General features: G+C 43.5%; 1 protein-coding gene across 1 annotated transcript in view; it reads left to right on the top strand.

The window, feature by feature from the left end:
- The window catches only part of LOC147614116 (tail fiber), a 40,594-nt gene extending 18,925 nt beyond the window's left edge, over positions 1–21,669 (top strand). The window contains exon 3 of the mRNA XM_086780648.1: positions 21,129–21,669. Coding sequence (XP_086636774.1) covers positions 21,129–21,410 — 282 coding nt within the window. The 3' untranslated portion in view covers positions 21,411–21,669. The remainder of the gene's footprint in view (positions 1–21,128) is intronic.
- The last annotated feature ends 665 nt before the right edge of the window (positions 21,670–22,334 follow it).

Genomic DNA, 22,334 nt, shown 5'->3' with positions numbered 1-22,334 from the left:
ACTTGATGCCCATTCACTTCTTACAGGTGGTCATGGTATGCACTCATGGATCATTGATTCAGGTGCCTCCTTTCATGTCACAGGTTGCAGAGACTTGTTTGTCAGGTATACTGCTGGCAATGAAGGAGTGGTTTATTTGGGTGATAACCATGCATGCAAGATTCTTGGCAGAGGTGATGTGAGGCTTGTGTTTTCAGATGGCTCACAGCTTATGCTCCATGATGTCAGGCATGTGCCTGAGATCAAGAAAAATCTGCTTTCTACTGGACAGCTTGATGATGCTGATTATGTTACCACATTTGGTCGTGGAAAGTGGAAGATTTGTAAGGGCTCACCGGTTGTTGCGAGAGGCTCTAAGGTGGACACTCTTTATTTCATGCATGCAGGTGTTTGTCACCATGCTAATGTAAATGCAACCGAGTTGCCGGAAATCTCTATGTGGCATAGCCGGTTGGGACACATGAGTGTCAAAGGAATGGAGCAATTGTCTCGTTTGGGTTACTTGCCTTCTCTAAAGTTTTCAAGTTTTCAGTTTTGTGAGCATTGTATATATGGTAGGCAACTACAGTGCCCCCACAAGAAAGCTCTTGGACAGAAAGATGCTCAGTTAGAGCTTGTGCATACAGATGTATGTGAGATGCCTCAGCTTTCTTTGGGAGGGGCAAAATACTTTGTGTCTTTTATTGATGATGCCACACGTAAGGTGTGGGTCTATCCTCTTCGTTTGAAGAGTGATACATTCTCAGTGTTTCAGAAGTTTGTTGCTCATGTTGAGAATCAAACTGGCAAAACACTGAAGGCTTTGCGTTCCGACAATGGTGGAGAGTATATGTCCAAACAGTTTCAGGACTTTTGTGATGCTAAAGGCATCAAGAGGGAGCTCTCTACTCCTTATGATCCTCCACAAAACGGGACAGCAGAGAGGATGAACAGGACCATTCAGGAGAAGGTCCGTTCTATGTTGTCACATGCTGCATTACCTCATGGTTTTTGGGCTGAAGCTGTTATGACAGCCGTTCACCTTATAAACAGGTCACCTAACACGAGGCTTGGTGGGAAAGTGCCAGAGGAAGTATGGACAGGGAAGCCTCCGTCATACAAGCACTTGAGAGTGTTTGGTTGCGTTGCGTACGTGCACATACGCAGGGAAATGCGCACCAAACTTGATCCTAAGTCTCACAAATGCATATTCCTAGGATATGGTGACAGAGGTGAAATGGGGTATAGACTATGGGATCCCGTGAATAGAAAGATCATACGCAGCAATGATGTCATTTTTGATGAAACATGCATGTATAAGGAGCCTGCAAGGCAACAGGAGCCTGGCAGAGTCATCTTTGATGATGATGGACATCATGGACAACAACCAAGGGCTGTAAATCAGCCATTACAGCAGGAAAACCAGCCCTTAAATGGTGCTGAAAATGGTCCAAATGGACAGCCAGAGATGGCAGAAGATATCCCTATGGATATACCACAGTTAGAGGAGATACCGGGCATGATTTTTCAGCCTTATGGCATGGAACAGGAGCCACCAATGGGTGATATGCAGGCTGGACAGCAACCTGCAAATGATGGTCATTGGGTACGGAGGTCCACAAGACCCTCCAGAGCCCCTGACAGGTTTGTTCCAGGGGTTGACTATTTGATGCTTACTGACTGTGGGGAGCCCTCATGTTATAAAGAGGCTTTACAGAGGGCAGACAAGGCTCTTTGGGAGCGTGCCATGAAGTCAGAGATGGATTCTCTGCACAAAAATGGAACATGGAAGTTGGTGCATTTGCCTGCAGGCAAGAAGGTTTTGCCATGCAAGTGGGTTTACAGGCTCAAAGTTGCACCTGATGCAAAGCCAAGATACAAAGCCAGGTTAGTGGCTAAGGGCTTCAAGCAGGAATATGGTGTGGACTTTGATGAGATCTTCTCTCCAGTGGTCAAAATGACCACACTTAGAGCTGTGTTAGCTTTGGTTGCGCATGATGATCTGGACTTGATTCAGATGGATGTGAAGACTGCTTTTCTTCACGGTGATCTCCATGAGGAGATATATATGCAGCAGCCAGAGGGTTATGCAGTGAGTGGAAAGGAGAAGCTTGTATGCAAGCTGAAAAAGAGTCTTTATGGGCTCAAACAGGCACCAAGGGAATGGTATCATAAATTTGATACATTCATGAAATCCCAGAAATTCAGGAGAAGTGACATAGATCACTGCTTGTACACCAAGAAAGCTTTGGATGGCAGTCTATTGATCCTCATCTTGTATGTTGATGATATGTTGATTGCCGGGAAATCTCGTAAGGAGATGGATACCTTGAAGCAGAGGCTGCATCAAACCTTTGATATGAAGGATTTGGGTGATGCAAATCACATCTTGGGTATGCGGATACTTTGGGACAAAAATCAGCATGTGTTGTATTTGTCTCAGAAGGAATACATTGGCAAAGTCTTGCAGAGGTTCAATATGGACGGGGGGAAGAAGACTAGTACTCCTTTGCCTCCATATGTGAAACTCAGTGCTATGGACAGCCCACAGTCAGATAGTGGCAGGGCTGATATGGCCAAGATTCCGTATGCTTCAGCTTGTGGCAGTCTCATGTATGCCATGGTTGCTACTAGGCCGGACATTGCATTTGCAGTGGGAGTGGTTTCTAGATACATGGCCAACCCTGGCAAGAAGCATTGGGAAGCAGTGAAAGGTGTCATGAGATACCTGAAGGGCACACAGGATATGTGCATATGTTTTGGCAAACAGGATGCATTAGTGCATGGTTACACGGATTCGGATTATGCCGGTCATCCAGATAACCGGAAGTCTACTACCGGTTATGTATTTACATTCACAGGAGGTGCTGTGTCATGGATATCCAGGATGCAGAAGTGCACTGCCTTATCTACTACAGAGGCCGAGTATATTGCAGCCACAGAGGCTTGCAAGGAGGCATTATGGCTATCTCGGTTAGTGGTTGATTTGGGTTATACGGGGGATATTCCATTGTTGCATTGTGACAGTCAGAGTGCCATCCAGTTGGCAAAGAACCCTGTCTTTCATGCAAAGACGAAGCATGTGGATGTGAAGTATCACTTCATCAGAGAGGTGATAGAGAACAAGCAAATTCAGCTTGTTAAGATTCATACGGATGACAACCCGACTGATCTGTTGACAAAGAGTTTGCCTCCGGAGCGGTTTGCTCATTGCAGACACTTGATGGGCATTGGATGAGGCCAGTTTCAGCCGTGATATGGCCTTGTATATTATCATGTACATGCTGATTTTTCTTTTCCTTCATTTAAGGGCACTTTGCCTTTAAGTGGGAGGTTGTTGGGGTAAAGGCGTTATGCCCACCCTTATAGTGTGTACAAGCCCATAAGTTATAGTACATAGTACACTTAGCACTTTTAATGTACTAAGTGCACTATGTGTACTAGTGCAATATACATGTGTGATAGGGGAGTCACACACTCATGCCTCATGAGTTGACTTATCCCCACAACTCTCTCTCTCTCTCTCCCTTGTTCTCTCTGTGTATGTCTCCCACACATGAATTAACCTAACCCTAATTCCTGTTTCTCTCACACATCCGAGTTGGAGCCCATTCCCGAACGTGAAGACCTGCTGGCTACGGAAGCTGAAACCGGTCTATGGACACATAAAGCGGTAATTCATTCACAAATAACCTGGACTTAGTGAGACACACATTCACAGAATCCTCGCTCCCTCGCTCAACAACACATTGGCCCCGAAGTCCGGCGCCCCTTGCGGTATTTCTTTATTGTTAAAAGGTTGGAAATTACAAAGCACAAGTGCAGCAAAGCACTCTACTTGCATCAGCTGAGTTTTACAAATTCTAGGAGAAATTTGCCAGCATAACTGCACTAAAACTGTTCCATAACATCTCAGAATGAGTCCCAACTGACAGGCTCACTTCCATAGGCATCAAGCTACCCAGTGGAGTCCAAAACATCACAATTCAGCTTGCTGTAATTTTCTGCACAGACCTGTTTTCAGCTCTGTTTTCAGCCCAAAATAACCCTTGTACTGTCCTGGAGGACTAAAGCAAAGTCCTACTGCATTTTGGCATCAACCGGGCAACATAACAGCCCAAAAACAGCACCTAAACAGTGCTGAAACAGCATTGTATTGAAGAGGTTATTACCCTCTTCCGTCCCTGCTTTGGTGTAGGAACCAACTACACTTGTTCCTGTTCAAGGAGGCAACTAGCCTTTGCATTTAAGCATGAAATTCACACAACTGTACTTGATTTTATCTGATGAGAGCATTTCCATAGTCTGCAAGAGAGAGAAAGAGAGAGAGAGGCTGTGGGGAGCAAGCTCAACCCTCAATTCTTGAGTTGTAGGGCAAGGGAGTGCACCACAAATGCTGGTTTTCCTGCAACAAAACCACACGATGGCTGCAAATGAGCCTCCTCTTCCCAAATTCCCACGCTTCCCTCTTCTCAATGAGGAAAATGCACCAAAATTTGACACTCGGCACATTTTTAAGCCTTTTCCACATGCAATCTTCCAGGCTAAAAATCTCCTGACTGGTTCACATTCTCACAACAGTCCTTTGTCAGCTTTTGGTCCCCTTGACATTCCGCACAAACTGACGCGAACACTTTTCAATTCCGACACTGCCAAAAATAGCAGTTCCCTAGATTTTAGGGATGATGTCATCTGCATTCCTTCTGGTCTCCTGACCATCTTTGACCACTATGGTCACTTCAGAATTTGCTTAGAATTCAAGATACATTCACATTTCGGTGGCGGCCACTTACTAGTGTAAACCGGCCTATGCCCTCATTCAGTGGCCATGTCCTGGACACTGTCATTCATCTTTCAGTGCAGTTCTCAGGCTTAGCCAACCACTGGTCCAAAGTCCCACTGGCTGACCCATTCTGACATTGCAATGGCCCAAGCCCTTCCAAGAGATCCTGGGGGAAGGCAACAGCAACCAAAGAGAAAGAAAAGAAAAATATATATATATTTATAAAGAAATGTAAATAAGGAAAACAACTGCAAAAAGTTTCACCTCCTGGTGACATACCCCCCTCTTGCCAACGGATGACACGGGGCGATGATAGGGATTCCCCACTACCATTTGTGCCATCGCAGGTTCAAGCCTTTCAAATACATGTTTCCGGATGCAACACAGGGCGATAGCATGTGTCCCCGCACTATTAGTGTCACAACACGTATAATCATTCATTTGAAGCGTAACAGATACAACTTCAAAGCACTGAAAGTTCATTCATTGATTAAGTCATTGACAACAAATGTCAAAACTGTACATTGCTAAACATATAATACAAATGTACAGGTCATTCAGAATTCAGGTTCAAAAAGCAGAAATAATTGGGGCAGACTCTCCTTTCAGCTTCACATCCAGAACATGAGTCTTGTCCCTATGTACAATTGTGATTTTCCTGTTGAAAGCATCCAACACTGCATGTTTCCTATGACACCATGGAATTTCCAATAGGACATCACATCCTTCCAAGGGCATGATAAGAAACTCCTCTGTGTCGACATAACTCTGTATATGCATGTGAAGTTTGCCAAGTATGGGAGTGACAGGAACTGAATGCCTAGGGCATGCTAAATCAGCCTGTCCAACTGGTCCCATATCTTCAGCACGAATTCCCAACTTGGCTGCCAATGCCGGTGAAATAAAGTTGGCTTGAGCACCAGGGTCAAAGAAAATCAGCACTGTAGCATCTCTGATTTTACCCCATGCTCTACACAATTCTGTCGCATCATCACATGGCTGGTCACCAACCATGTCAGGTATCAATCCTGCACTCGGCATTGTCTTCTTCTTGGGTGGCCCTTGTTTATCCTCCGCATCTTTTGGTGGCTGTTGTGGACATTTTGCAGCCATATGCCCTTTCTGCTCACAGATGAAACATTTCCCAGCTTGCATCAATGCCTTTCTCTCTTCAAATGACTTGCCGTCAGCCATGCAAAAGAGAACTGCTGCTTAAATTGGACCCATGTAGCAGGTGCCTGTCCTTGCATCAACAGTGAGGTCCACCACTGCAATGCATTACCTTTTAAGAAAGTAGCAGCCTTCCGCACCTTAGAAGACTCTGTAAAGTTACCCCCAGTGTATGCTGCATCAAACTGCTGAATGAAAGTCAGCGCTTTCAATTTGTCCTGCATCCCACTGAAAGTCTCAAACTTTACTGCTTGACCTCCTTCTTTGTAATCCTTTTGCACCTTTTCTGCATCAGTCCTTACTGCTCTTTGTCCACTAGGTTGAGAAAATTCAGCCACACTGACAGGTGCTGCGGGCCCCAAAGCTGGACTAAAATAAGTTTGAAATCCGGGCTGCACACCTATATTGGCATAAAGAGGGTTCACAGGTTCCATAGGCATCATTCCTGGTGACCCTCTTGACATCATTCCTGGCAAAACTGTGGGCGGCCTAGCCATGGCCTGGAAAACAGACCCACCACCAAAATAGCCAGGCTGGAAAGCAACGAATGGAGGAATGGTCGGCATGACCCTTTGCACATTACTTTCCTGGCCATTAAATGCATGTACCTGTGCCTGTGTAACATGCTGCACTGGATCAGCTGCCACTGTTGGTGTCTGCTCTACATGCTGTGGCATCCTTGGCATTTGTTCCTGTGCCCTGTCAACTGCATGCTGAGATGATTCAGCCTGGGAATCCCCTGTCCTTGACTGCAAATACCTCTTCATCCTGGGATTCTTCACCAACTGTTCAAAGGTACCAACCATGCTCAGGAGCTGCGCATGAAATAAATCCTCTTGTTCCTGTTCTTCCTCTAACAAGGTTGGTTGTACTACTGGCTCCATTCGAGCAGAGGCTGACACATGGGCACCTGTCACCTCTATATGCTGTCTGCGAGTAGAAGAGGAACTCTCTTCGGCAGGGAGCTTGCCTTTCCCTTTGTCTATCATACTGTCAACTGAAAGTTTAAGGGAACTTGTATCCAAAGAAAGAGACCGTACTCTTTCTCACTTGTAATCAGTTGTACCTCACTATGTGTGTCTCCTGTTCACCCAATCCAATCCGTGTCCGGGCTCTTGCAGAAAAGAGGACCCTGTCCCGGCAACGGAACCATGAAACCGGTCTATGGACACATAACGGTAATTCATTCACAAATAACCTGGACTTACTGAGACACACATTCACAGAATCCTCGCTCCCTCGCTCAACAACACATTGGCCCCGAAGTCCGGCGCCCCTTGCGGTATTTCTTTATTGTTAAAAGGTTGGAAATTACAAAGCACAAGTGCAACAAAGCACTCTACTTGCATCAGCTGAGTTTTACAAATTCTAGGAGAAATTTGCCAGCATAACTGCACTAAAACTATTCCATAACATCTCAGAATGAGTCCCAACTGACAGGCTCACTTCCATAGGCATCAAGCTACCCAATGGAGTCCAAAACATCACAATTCAGCTTGCTGTAATTTTCTGCACAGACCTGTTTTCAGCTCTGTTTTCAGCCCAAAATAACCCTTGTACTGTCCTTGAGGACTAAAGCAAAGTCCTACTGCATTTTGGCATCAACCGGGCAACATAACAGCCCAAAAACAGCACCTAAACAGTGCTGAAACAGCATTGTATTGAAGAGGTTATTACCCTCTTCCGTCCCTGCTTTGGTGTAGGAACCAACTACACCTGTTCCTGTTCAAGGAGGCAACTAGCCTTTGCATTTAAGCATGAAATTCACACAACTGTACCTGATTTTATCTGATGAGAGCATTTCCATAGTCTGCAAGAGAGAGAAAGAGAGAGAGAGGCTGTGGGGAGCAAGCTCAACCCTCAATTCTTGAGTTGTAGGGCAAGGGAGTGCACCACAAATGTTGGTTTTCCTGCAACAAAACCACACGATGGCTGCAAATGAGCCTCCTCTTCCCAAATTCCCACGCTTCCCTCTTCTCAATGAGGAAAATGCACCAAAATTTGACACTCGGCACATTTTTAAGCCTTTTCCACATGCAATCTTCCAGGCTAAAAATCTCCTGACTGGTTCACATTCTCACAATAGTCCTTTGTCAGCTTTTGGTCCCCTTGACATTCCGCACAAACTGACGCGAACACTTTTCAATTCCGACACTGCCAAAAATAGCAGTTCCCTAGATTTTAGGGATGATGTCATCTGCATTCCTTCTGGTCTCCTGACCATCTTTGACCACTATGGTCACTTCAGAATTTGCTTAGAATTCAAGATACATTCACATTTCGGTGGCGGCCACTTACTAGTGTAAACCGGCCTATGCCCTCATTCAGTGGCCATGTCCTGGACACTGTTATTCATCTTTCAGTGCAGTTCTTAGGCTTAGCCAACCACTGGTCCAAAGTCCCACTGGCTGACCCATTCTGACATTGCAATGGCCCAAGCCCTTCCAAGAGATCCCGGGGGAAGGCAACAACAACCAAAGAGAAAGAAAAGAAAAATATATATATATTTATAAAGAAATGTAAATAAGGAAAACAACTGCAAAAAGTTTCACCTCCTGGTGATAGAAGCCATTGATGGCGATCTTTTCGACGATTTTGTTTCAAAATCAGATTTTCAAGAGTTTAAAGTTGCTCTCGAAGCTTCTTTCTGGGAACGTCAAGCACAAGTCGCTGCGCAGATGCAGGCTTTACAGAACTCCATCTCTTTGTTGACCACTACCCTATCTACTCTTTCGGGTATGGATACTTTGGCATCTGCTTTAGGCTCCAATATTACTCCGGAACAATTTGGGGGCGAGCAAAAGCAGCGTACCAAAGAGATAGTGGACACTTGGCTGCATAAGTGGAAAGTCCATTTTCAGTTTTATCCATATGACGATGGCAAAAAGATCCAATTAGCAGCAGGTTTCCTCTCAGGCAAAGCTTTGCTTTGGTGGAAAGAACTGAGTTTAACTTTAAACCGAGCATGCATGAACCAAGCATAGACAGAAACCGAGCATGCAAAGACCGAGCGGAGCAGTAAAAAAGAGCAACACGAAGAGAAGTGATAGAATTCAACCACTATTGAACCAAAATCACACCTCTTATCTACTCTAATTGTTTATTGAAAACTCTCAAACCTTACTTACAACACCACGACTTGAAGCGATAAAAAAACACTCCATGCATGCTCAAATTTGATAATTAAACCATATGATAGAGATTAAAAGACCCGAGGTTATCAAATTTGAGAAACCAACCCATACAATACTCATAGTCTTAGCACAATAGTCATTGTCTTAACACAACACCAAAAGCTCAATACACTTCACACCCTCTCTTCTCCACACTCATCATCTACAAAACAACATCCCACTCTTCTTCCTTTATTGGTTTTTGTCTTGATTGTATCATAGGAGGCATCCTTGCTCATCTCCCTTGCAACTTCCTCCGCATAACATGGTAGTACACTACAATAAGAATTTTATAAACCGCATTTCATTAACATTTCAAAGCACATGGCAAAAACTCACACACAAAAGCATATCATCCTAGAGTGCATATAATGTCCTAAATAAGTCAATAGTAGTAACCTTAACAAACCATGACAAAACATAAGTCAATAGTAGTAACCATACTAATCAAAAGGGCAGCCATATGCATCATCCACTGGCTCACTCTCTGAAATCTCCTCGTCTGAGCTGGACTGATCTCTAGTACCTGTAGAAGGTCCCTCTACCAAAGGTTGTAGAATGCGACCAACAATGTCAGGGTCACTATCAAAAGAATAACAGGGGCGGCCAGATGCGATGCATGTACGCATCAAAGGGGCTGTGCCACTACCCATCTCCAAAGCCAATCCTCCGGGAGGATAAAGAGCCTCTAGAAAGCATCGCACAAATCCGACACTCCGCTGCACACCTGATCTCAAATGTGCCTCCTCGCCAGCCTCCAATACCCTCGCAGTATCTGGCAAATAGTGACGAATGACATGCCGCGAGAACTGCACACCATGATCATGTCGTAATGTGGCACTCTCCTGAAGACGTAAAGAGACCATGTAGCCTCGACGTCGTAGCATGTACAAGTAGAAGGCATCCATCTGTCGCACAATAATGACAAAAAATAGAGACATGTCACAAACTAATCAAGAACAACAAAGCACTAAGAAAACTAAGTATACAATAACCATGTCAAATACCTCTACGGCAATCCCATCAATCGTAACCTCATCCATGAAGTCTAAGTCTTCAACTATGAATCTACGCACAATCTCCAGCTCACACCGCGGGGCATATTTCTCCACCCACGAGGGAGAGTCCCCTGACAGAAAGAAATACATTTTAAACATTGACAATTACCTAACAATCTTATTCACAAGTACCTAACAATCCTATTTACATATTTCTGACTGAAAGAATCACCTGAAATGGAGGCAAGACAAACAACCTATCCTGAGTCCGCCAAACAAGCTGCTGCCACTCCAAGCCCATGCCGAATATGATCCTCCGACACCTTGTTCCACAATGGAACACCGTCTTGTCCATGCGCAGAGTCCATGGGAAGATTCAAGAGCACAAAGTCAGCAGCCCATGCCACCGTCTTTTTCTTTTTCTTATACTCCACCCCCAATTTATTGTTTTCAAAAAAAAATGTATGGATCTTTGCATAATCCTCATTCCTAATAGAGGATGCAAAATCCTTACCCATAGAAATATAATCTCCACATCCAAATGAAAAGATAGAGCGATCCAAAGAAGCCCCCCCTTGTATGGACAAGAGTGGCACATATTCTTTTTGGGATGGTGGTCTAGGACGTGAGGATGGACCTAAATAATCACGGCAAGTATAATGAATGAACAACAAGCATAACATACAAAACAATCGACTTGCGTATATCCATAAAAAGAAGTATACCACTATGAAAGCTACCATGCATACCAACATCGAGTGGTGGTGAATTGTCATCAACAAAAATTTCACGATATAAAACAAAACAAACAAAGAAACATAAATCTTTATTTTACAAGGAAGGTATATAAAGTATCCAACATAGATAGCTAGCCTTCTCTAAGTTGCATGAGACATGAATATGCAAAGTGAAATAAGTAAAAGTCACATGTACTCTATGTCTCACTAATGTGAGCTTGCTTGCCCTTTTGAGCTTGCTTGCCTCTTTGAGCATGCTCACCCCTTTGCGCTTCCTTGCCCCTTATTTGATCACCTTCAAAACCACTTCTTTGTTAGAAAAGTAAAGCTTAAGGAAAGAGAGGAGACAGTTGTGGAAGCCACTTTACCTTGACTCCGACAGCCACCACTTGCACCCTTTCCCTTTGATTTTGGCCATTCCTCAAACTTAGCTTTCTCACTTGGCAATACATGGGGCGAGGGCATGTCAATCCACCAAGGGCATGTCTCAATCTCAAAAGGTGAGAGAGCAATCATATTCTCCCCATACATAGTGGACTCTTTGTTAGTGATATCCACCCATGTTTTACAAGTCTTGGGCAAATCAACAACCAGCTTGAGGTCTCTCAAGTGCAAAAAATACCTGGAATATTCAAAGATAATTTATCCAAGCCAACACAAACTACACACTGCAATGTCAAACAAAAGGCATTAAAATAGAAAACCAACCGATAGAGCAACCGACAAGCGGCTGCATCAAGATGGGACTGAATAGGTTGACCCTCTTTTTTTTTGGACTTTTCTTTAGCACCAGTTTTCTTAATGTTGCCAAAAATATATTTTCTACCCTCATATCGTATGGATGCAAAGTAAACATGAAGAGATGGCTCATCGGGCAAATTAATTGGATGCTCTGTGGTATAGCTGCTATTCTTATCTCTTGCTCCAAAGAACGAAGTGCATTCTTTTCTATCATGTCCAGCAACAGTTCCCTAGACAACCACCTACAATGATAGAAATAATGAAAGGTACGAAAACATGCAAAGCGAAGACAATTTTTTTCTATGAAGCATAGAGATAAAGCAAGAAAAGTGAAAAACTCTTACGCTCTGAACTCTGTGTTTGTTGATGGCATACCATGGGTATTGCGAACAGATCTTGAACTCTCAAGCAATCTCAACCAAGTTATCTTTTTCTCCGCACTGATGAAAGAGATTGCTATCAAATTCAACTTTTCAATACCCACAATGGTGTCCGTTCCATCAAATTGAAGAGAAAACAAAGTTTCTCTCCATTCCTTGCCAAGGGATGGATTAATAATATTCAAAACCTAATAAATATACCAAAACCATTTCATATTAGTAGGAGACAAACACAACAATAATAATTTTAAACAAATCAAACATTGCAATACTTTTTGCATACGATCAGTGTACTTTCGTCGCAACTCAGTGGAGATCTCCTTTTCTTTTAAAGCCCTCTCCTCCGCACTTAGACCTTTTGTCACTTCAACTACTTTGGTCCTTACTTCCTTTTGAAACTCAACCTACAAAATTTTAGGAAAATCATTGCATACCATACTTTCTAATCCTCTCATAACAAGAAAGAGCCCAAATATAAATCTACCTGGTAAACAAGCTGGGCCAAATCCTCTCTAGCCAGCGGATACCATGGGGGTGAACTCTTTGATTCAAGCTTCTTTTTGGCTTCCAAGGTTTTAGCCACATTAGCAGGTTGCTCTCGCAAATAGGATTTAATGTCACACTCACAAATATTTGCAGCATTGACCAATGTATCCTTCAAATTTGTGACTATGACTGCATGCTCATTCAAGCTTCCAAAAAAACAAAAATTTAATACAGATGCATTTAATGAGAAGGATCACATGCGCATTGTGTTTTGAGAGGAACTTACTCATTTATGCGAAGAAAGCCAGCAAGCAAGGAGACTTCACTGAGTCTAGTTGGATCAACAACAGTGCTAAAGACCCTCAAATGCCATTCTTTATCATCTTTATATTTCTCTGTAATGAGCTCCATCCAAGCCACTGTGCGATGGTTCCCCTCCCACACATAGAACATTTTATTGGAAAGAAAAGACAACCCCTTCTTGGTTCTCAACTCATTCTCAAACTCTTTATCTATAGCCTGCTAGTGGGCATCCCATGAAGCCCTCATCTCACTTGTCACCGGAATTGCAACACCACAAGGGGAGACAACAGAGACAATGAAAATACCCTTCTCTGGACAGTAAGTTTCACCCTCTAAGGCTATTTTGAGTAGCGAAGTGTTGCTCCTCAAACCCCGAACCCTAGGGTATGGAAACATCCTACAAAGGGGAATGGGTGGGTACCTTGAAACATCTAAAACCCTGCATTTAGCCAATACATCTCCACCTTTCATAATTTCCACCACCTCATTTTCCCCTTGCTCTTCTTTCTCACTACACATGGACTGCATAATGCTGCTAGCGGGTTGAGACAATACTTGTTCTTTATGTCTTCTTTTAGAAACCTAGGAAAACATTAATCAAACACAAAACAAACAACATTTGAAACATAGAACTTAGAAACTGGCAAACTCAATATAAGCAACATAAAATATTCCCTAGAAAAAGCATACAAACAAGAACTTGGATAGGAGAGAAATCATCGCCGCCACTCTCATCTGATGTAGGACTAGATGCACACACTCCTTTCTCCTTGCTCGTTGGCTGAATTCTAAATCATTAGTTCACACGGAAATATTAAGAAATCAAAGCTGCAACAATTGAATGTAAAATCTTACTGTAAGAGATCCGAACTCCCTATGTTTTTTTGCTGCTTGTCTTTTTCGTGGAGGCATGATTATTCCCTAACATTTCAGAAAATTAAGATCATGGCCACAAAATGGCCATGAGGTAATCAAGATCGTGGTCATTGTGGCAAGCATCCTAAACTCCTCTACTCACTCCTAATAAATTTACCTATCATAAGATTAGTGGCAAGGGGCTAAGGTCTCATTGTCTGTGGCCTTAGCAACTTGCCACCAAGGGCAAGAAAGCCCATACGCTGGCGTATGGGCTTTCTTGCCCTTGGTGGCAATAAGAAACCATGCCCTTAGTATTTTGTGCTTCTATTTTGTGCTTGGCCAATGCATAAATTTGCAAGTAAAATTGAAAGTAGACATTGAATATCCGCGTGGTTTTTGTTTCTAGTAAATAGATGAGGCAACCCACACTGAGTATGAACATCAAACTCTTCACTTACATCAACAAGAGAGAGATGCTGTGTCCATTAAGGCATCCACCTTCTACTCTAATGTGCTGGAGGAGGGAGCCGAGGGAGTGGATGGAGGCTAGGCCACTTTGATCATGTGCAGAGGACAAGTGGCTGGACCACAATGAGTGCACATGTTTATCACCCTTTTGTCAGAGAATTGCTTACAATTGCAGTAGGTGAGTTCAAGGTGGAGAATACAAATGCACAGGTTTTATTTTGGACTTTGATGAATGAAAGGTTGCAGCAATGTGGATTTGAGAGTGCAGAGTTTGCAGGTTTCATGGCTGATGAGGCACAAGCAAATTGGCTTGCAGTGCGTACTATTTTCAATAAAGGTAAAAGGAATGTGATGATGTTCAAGGAACGCTCGTGTTCTTTTCACTGGGAAAAGAGTATGCTGGAACATACATGAATTTGTATCAAACCACAATTTCAAGAAGAGCATAAGGATTTGTGTCGACGGTGGAGAGATGCACCAAGTGAAGTGTAAGCCGCATCAGCAAAGGACAAACTTGTTACATTTTGGAGTTTGGGACATGCGCATGAGACAGAGCTACATTCATTAGAGACATGGTTATCTTGGTGGGAGGTGCGGGGATTTCACTGGGCAAAATGGGTATTGACACAAGGGGGTGGAGGTCCATTTGTGCCTACGGTTAATCTCTCAAAGTCTAAGCATGCATCCATGTGAGCAGCTTTGGGATACGCTCAACAAGTTAGCTTGTTATCTGCTTCAGCTCTGCAGACCTTGCCATGTCAGTCTTGCAAAGTGCCCATTATAAGGCCTACTTGACAGGAAGACATGAGGGGTCTGGGCCAGGTTTAAATCAAATTAAGAAAATATTTATGTCCGGAGACGAAGGGATTCGAGCAAAAAAAAATCTGTGGACCTTGCATCAACAGTGTTGGAGGAACAAGATATTGTTGCTCCAGATGTTCAGAGGACAGTCCTGAAAAGTGTGATGCGCAAGAGAAGAAAAATGGATGCAAAAATTATACTTGATACAGATAGTCATCGGCCATAATATGAGAACGTTACTATTCATGTTCCAAGACCAAAAGGGGGTGCTTCATGCATTCATGGGACCCCAAAAGAGAGTGAGGTTGATGTGAAAGAATGGGCTATCTGGAGAACACCACCCAAATGTCAATCTACATGCTGGGGTATTTTGGAAGGGAGAGCCAAACGCTGTGGAGCTTTCGTTCTTGACAAGAAGGAAGGGCCACTGAAGGGTATTCCTGCACCTTGCTTCAAAGGACGTCGACAGTACAAGGATAAGGAGACTTGGCAGATGTTCTACTTTTGTCCATCGAGTGTAATTCATTCAGCTAGAGTGGATGAGCAGATTCAGAAGTCTTGTGGGCCAGCTCCTCTTCTTTGGAAGGTTTATTGAAAGGGGTCCAGGAATAGTGTCGCAGATGCGCTTAGTCGAATTAGAGAGGTGAATACTTTGTCGTTCACCGAGATTATTACTCACTTATTTCAGTCATTGAGAGGGCTTTGCAAGACTGATAGTTATTTTGGTCCATTTTGGCAAAAGATCTAGGACGGGAGCTCATTAATTGACCAAGACTCAATGATTGAGCAGTCTACTATTTAGGTTGTAGGAGGTCAGTGGATGATTCGGAATGGTTTACTATTCCGTAATGACAAAATTTGTGTACCACAGATCCCGGACATTAGGTCCAAGATTCTTAAGGAGTGTCACGACGCCCCTTCTGCTGAACACCCTGGGGTACACAGGACATTAGCTTTAGTGAAACACACTTTTTATTGGCCAAAGATGAAAGGGTATGTAGAAGATTATGTTCTCAAGTGTCAAGTTTGTCAAGCAAATAAAGCTGAACGCTTTAGACAAGCTGGGCTGTTGCATCCTTTGCAAATCCCAGGTAATAAATGGGAAAGTATTTCCATGGATTTTATTACTGGATTGTCAAGAACACGTCAAGGCCACGATTCTATTTGGGTTGTGGTGGATCGCTTGACAAAAATGACTAGATTTTTACCGACACGGAAGACCATTACAGCTATGCAATTAGCACGGCAGTTTATCGAGCAATTGTTTAGACTGTACGGGTTACTGCAGGACATAGTCAGTGATAGGGACTCTAAGTTTACAAGTGACTTTTGGAGACTTGTTTTTGAGAAGTTGGAAACAACTTTGAATTTGAGTTTCTCATATTATCCTCAATCTGATGGCCAGACTAAAAGAGTTAATTAGATTTTGGAGGATATGCTTCGAGCATGTCTCCAAAAGACAGAGTTCATGGGAGGATTATCTTCCTATGTTAGAATTTGCATATAATAGTACTAAGCATACGAGTACAGGTTTTAGTCCTTTCGTGCTTATGTATGGTTTTCAACCTAGATCACATGTTACAGTGGGATTTTCAAGACTTTAGCATGATGCAACACGTAGTTTTTTACAAGATATGCAAGAAATGTTACAAGTTGCGAAAGAATCTATTAGAAGTGCTCAAGACAGACACAGATTTTATTCTAATAGACATCGTTCACCCAGAGAGTTCTCTGAAGGAACGCTGGTGTATTTGTGAGTTCCCAAAGATTCCGAGACTTTACGGACAGGTCGATCTCCGAAATTATCTCCTAGATACTGTGGATCATTTCGTATTACACGACGGATTGGTTCAGTCGCATATGAATTGGATTTGCCTTCTCATGTGAAAGTTCATCCTGTATTTCATGTTAGTAGACTTAAGGAAGTACTGGGTGGAACAGACCAGTTAGTTACTCCTCAAGAAATCATAGATGTCGAGGACATGATATTTGTTCCATACAAACCGGAAAAGATTCTTGGATTTCGTGAAAGACGATTGTGTAATACTCTTATCACGGAATACAAGATCAAGTGGAAGGATCGTGTTGAGGAGGACGTTACATGGGAGACATTGACTACCCTTCAGAGGAATTTCCTTGGCTGTTTAGTGAGCTCAGGAGTGAGCTCTTAGAGGAAGGGGAGTATGTCATGTGCACAGTGTGTATCTCTTGTGTGCTACACGCACACAAGACTAGTCGAGGTTTGGGGAAGCTTGGAGCTAGGCAAGTTGATTGGCGAGCTGAGTTAGGGATAGTAACGGGCGGGCACCCAAGTATGGACGAGCGGGCGCCCAAGTGTGGACGCCTGATGAGCGGCCAAGAGCCTATAAAAGGGTGGCCAAGGTTAGTCATTAGTTCATAGAGTCTCGCGTGTCTTTGTGAGAGCTCTATGGTTAGGATAGATCTAGCGTAGACGTACACCTGCTTTATGCAATCGAGGCCGGCAGCAGTCTCGAGGCCCGCGAGGGTAGCTTTGTGGCGGTATGCGACGTCACGAGGTAGAGATTGGTCGGTACGTCCATCTATTTAGTTCAGCTCGTGGCTCGGTGGGGACAACCAAGACTTGTGGGCTTGCCTACGGCTGTCAAGGTTGGGAGGTGAGTTAGGCTTGCATCCCCTTCACGTTTGTTTGGTTTGTTTGCAGGTTTCGAGTCTTGTATCAGGAGCGTTCTATGGGGTGATCCTATGGGGATTCGACGCTTGGGCTCACACTAGAGTTGTTCCCGGGGATCCATCCATTTACATGTGCAAAATATCTGTCATGTCGTGGCCTCCAAGAGGGCGTTCCTCCTCACAAGATTCATACACATGCACGGGATTAAGAACAAAAGCCCACAAAATTAGGGATCGGTGACAAGAAGAGGCTAAATTTATAGGGGAATGAGTTTAAAAAAGCACACTTGAGGGATTTCTCCCTTTCTTGCTTTCCTGCACATCCATGTTGAGAAACCATGGATTTCTTGCCAAAATCGCTTGCATGAGGGTACTATCTTGTAAGCGTTTCGGTTCTAGGTCAGATTCTCGGGCGTGGTTGGTGGAGACCTTACATTGGTATTAGAGCATGGATCTCACAAGTGCTAGAAGCCGAAGCATAGAGGATGTCACATGACCGTGGCTAGCGACTCACCACCCAACCGTAGGTTCAATGCCTTGAACCACCCCCAAGTCTGAGGCCTAATTGCCACGAGCGTACTTGGTACCGATGGTCCCAACCTAGCGTCCCATACCACTAGGTCGAACCACCCACCTTGCATCTCCATGGCCACGAGATCTTGCACGCTTCCTTGGTAGCCCCAGGGCACCGTGTGACTACATGACCTCTTGTATCTAATTAGTGACCCCAAGGTCAATTATATAGTAATAATTGGGTTATTATTGGCCCTTGCTTTATTTATTAGCTTTCGTGCTTTATTTATAAGCTTTTACACACACACACACACTCCCTCTCACACTTCAAGCTTTATCTTCACACACACACTCTCTCTCTCCCTCAAGCGACTAGGCTATTAATTGTAATCTTTTAGCCAATCTAGACCTCTTTTTGCTAGCGTCTTGTTATGTACCTAGCACTAACCCTTAGGTTTAGGGATTGATCCAGTAGGGTTAGGGGAGTCGTGGGATTAGGGAAAGCAAGTGGATTCAGGTGGCTAGGGTTCATATTTAATAAATCCAAGGTTATTGGCTATTTATGACTCGACTGTTATTTATAGTAGAAACAATAAGCACTATATAAGTGACTCTTGGGTTATTATTGATTCATTGTTGGACCTGGACCAAGAGGCCTACTCGTGCGATGGACATGGCGGATCAGAGGCAGTCTTGTCGAGGATCCCTTGGGACATTCTCTGGTTGTATGGGACATCAGGGGCTAAGCATTGATGGCGTCCCGGATGAAGGTGCACAGTCCAAGGAGGGTAACACAGACATGGAAGAAGATCCCACGAGGTTGGTTGGTGGTGTTCATCAAGACCTAAGGGGAAGGGCAGCCCTCTGAGCCCGGATGCCATTAGGGGCATCCGTAGAAAGCTTTCAGGAAAACAGTTCCAAGGGATGATGATCATCCAAGGGGTGGAGTCAAGATCCCAGACTCAATATTGAGGATAAGAAGACCAAAGAAGTGTTCAGGGATAGAGCATGAAGGACAAGGGGACAAAGGGATGATGCACAAATCTACACTAGACTTTGGAGTGGAATCAAAGTATGGCATGGTTTTCAGTAGGAAGGTTGCCAGGCATAGAAGGATGACAGTGGGAACCCATGAGGGGACTAAGGGATGATGACGTCATCCATGGCTAGAAGTTGGAAGCCCGTAATCAAGTTTAGCAGGAGCATGCCACATGGACATGGCTAATCTAAAGCTAACATCGGATTTGGTAGTTAATAAACAGCCAGTCGACAGTTGTTTTTCAAGTCGGCAGCATTTATAGTATTTTATGTGATTTTTCTGTGATTTATTGCTAGGGAATTCTCATTAGAGGACAGATTTCACTGGCCGACAGCACCGACCAGCTCCTTGGGGTCCTATATAAAGCAAGGCATGGTTTTGTATCATTTATCTCATTTCCCTCTTGGAGATGGGTCTAGAACTAGGACTTTGATAGGTCAAAGATCACCTTCTGGGTGTGCTTGAGGCCACCGGAAATTTGTATATGCTCTTATATATGTGTGTGTGTGTGTGTGTGTGTGTGTGGGGAGTGCGTGTGTGAGCATATCTTGATACAAAGTTCTACACCCACTATTGGGCAATGATGACGTTAGTGGGGTTGTCGTAGTATATAGTCCATACTATGCATAATGGAGTTGAAAGTTATATAGACTTGTGGGTTGACGACCATGAGTATATAACGTGCACGTTCCTAAAAGGTGAATTTGGGCGTGTTCCTGGATTCATCTAGGTATATATATACTATTTTGATAATATGAATATACAGTAGATTAGGTGAAAACTGTGTTTTTCTCTCTCCTCTCCGTTGCTTCTACAGAATTGCATCTGTGTTCCTAGGAAAAGTGCTTAGGGCTGAAAGAAGACACCGAGCTTCCACGCATGTAACACTTAGAAGAAATGTTCACTTCCCCTTCCCCTTCCCCTTCCCCTTCCTCACCCTCAAACGCGCGGTGAGTCCATTTGCTTGCACATCTCAGCGCCCACGTAGGGTGATGATGCCAGGTGGTGGGCTCGCTATTCTTTGCTCACTTACAAGGTAAAAATGGACCTCATTCCACTTTTCATTTTATGCTGGGCATCTTTTCCATCAACATGAGCTCAGGAATCCATTCGATCTTTGGTCTTCTCTGGCCTTCCTTTAATGTACTGTGTACTCGTTATAACATGTTAGTACATGAGAACCTTATAAAATTTAAAGGTCCTAGGAGATACATGTACCACCTACAAAACTCATATGAAATAAGGTGTTTGGTTTAAACACTGTCCACATGGGTATTTAGTGGGTCAGGCGTCCCTGGTACTATGGACACACATGCAAGAATACGAGGCAATGTCCATGCCAGTGAGCTTGCATGCAAAAATACAAGGCAATGTCCATGCTAGAAAAACAAGTTCACGCGTGCATGTCACATGTCAAACAATTGTCCACGTGGGTACCAAGGTGTCCCCGGTCCCGTGGACACATGCAAAAATACGAGGCAATGTCCATGCTAGAAAAACAAGTTCACGTATGCATGTCATATGTCAAGCAATTTATGCACCATGCATTTTGCACTGTTGTTTGGATAGTCAGCCCACTTGTCATTCAAAGGCAAGGACTGTCGTTATAGGATCTTGCCGAACTAGTCTGTTTGTGTAACATGAGATTATTAATTCCCTCCTCCTAGTAAGATAGGCTACAGCTAGTTTCAGAGTACCATCTTCTGGTTATAATATGAGTTCCGTGTGATGGTGGCATGTCTTTCTGATTCTGTAGAGTCACATTGAGCTTAAACTTTTCATTTTCGAGGGTTAGGCAATAGCAATCCTGTGTGATTGCTCTGTGTCAGTCTTCATGCACTGGAATAGGAAAGCCCATTGATCTTTAGCTGGCCTGCTAGCTACAATGGAGAAGCAAGCAAAGAAGATGACATCCTCTGTAGGGTGGACGTAAAGGGTCAGAGTGATAGATGGTCCATCGTGTTGCAAGCATAAGATCATTGAAGGGTTGCCTTCTTAATTTATACTTGTCGTTAGAGTATGCTTATCCATGTAGGTGGTTTTTCAGGTATTGATTGGAAGCTACTTCGCAGTTGCAGGCTCCTTGGCTGGATTATTTAAGCCAGGAAGGATGAGCTTGTTTGGAATCCTGCTTTTGGTCTGGGGCCTCATCAGGGAGGGCGTTTTCGACAGGTCTGGGAGGCAAATCCCAGTGTACATGTCTCCACTCATGCTGTTTGCTGTGATTTGTGCCTTCCTTTCGGTGAAGTATGACACACAGAAGGTACAAAGGTTGACAAGGCCTGTGGCTCGGCCTCTCAAAAGCTCATCAAAGTCAAAGCTCAAGTGATTGCTTTGACAAGATGGCGGTCGTCGACACGCAAGTCTTATTAAATACTTGTCGAATCTTTTATTTTGGTTTTTCCTTAGGGTTTTAATCACAGTTTTGTAAGACTACGAGGACTGATGCAAAACAAGACTGGTGGATCTTTGAGGAATGAAGTGATATTTTTCCCATTTATGCTAGCATACATGGGAGATGCCAAGTGACAAATGGGAACAAACATAGTCATTGATTTTTTTGTGCATGCAATATTTGCTAAATGAAATCTCTCTCTCTCTCTCTCTCTCTCACACACACACACACACACACACACCTCCCTTGTAAGTCTTTATGACTTTTGCTCTCTTTTAAAGCAAAACTTATGAGGGTTTCAAAGGTTCACCTTGAAGAAGTGACCCTACTCATTAAGGTAAGCCTTGTTAGCAAAGGCGAATATAATGTGGAACTTCTTAACCTTTGCCTCCTTCAAAATAGCCATGGAAGTCTTTAGACATTCTATATCCCTAAAAATTCTACACGAAAATCTACGCCACCAATCCCAACATATCAAGTGGCCAATTTTGGAAAGTCTATCCACGTGCTGATTCAGTCTGCAGCTTTCCCTGAATTGAAGGCATTCACTGTGCCGCAAACCTCTCATGTTCGGCAGGATGATGAACCTGTGCCTAGAAAAAAAAATGTTGCACCAAATTTTTTGAGTCAGATCTCAATAAACACCATTGCCTACGCCCATGATTAACAACACTCACCTGGATATGAAGAATGTATGTGAAGAAATTGCATCACCATTGAGTTCCTACGAGCATGGAATCTGAAGTAAGATCTCTCATATTGTAGTTCATCTCTGCTAAGCACACTATTAGAGTTGTTCATGGAATGTTTCTGTATACACCACCTTTTCATGCAATTCTTGTATATAAAGGTACAAGG

Source organism: Cibotium barometz, chromosome 42, assembly GCF_041138505.1.
Source record: "Cibotium barometz isolate CiBa-2024 chromosome 42, ASM4113850v1, whole genome shotgun sequence".
Classification (NCBI taxonomy): domain Eukaryota; kingdom Viridiplantae; phylum Streptophyta; class Polypodiopsida; order Cyatheales; family Cibotiaceae; genus Cibotium; species Cibotium barometz.
Note: the sequence above shows the minus strand (reverse complement) of the source record. Positions and strands in the feature narration are given on the sequence as shown.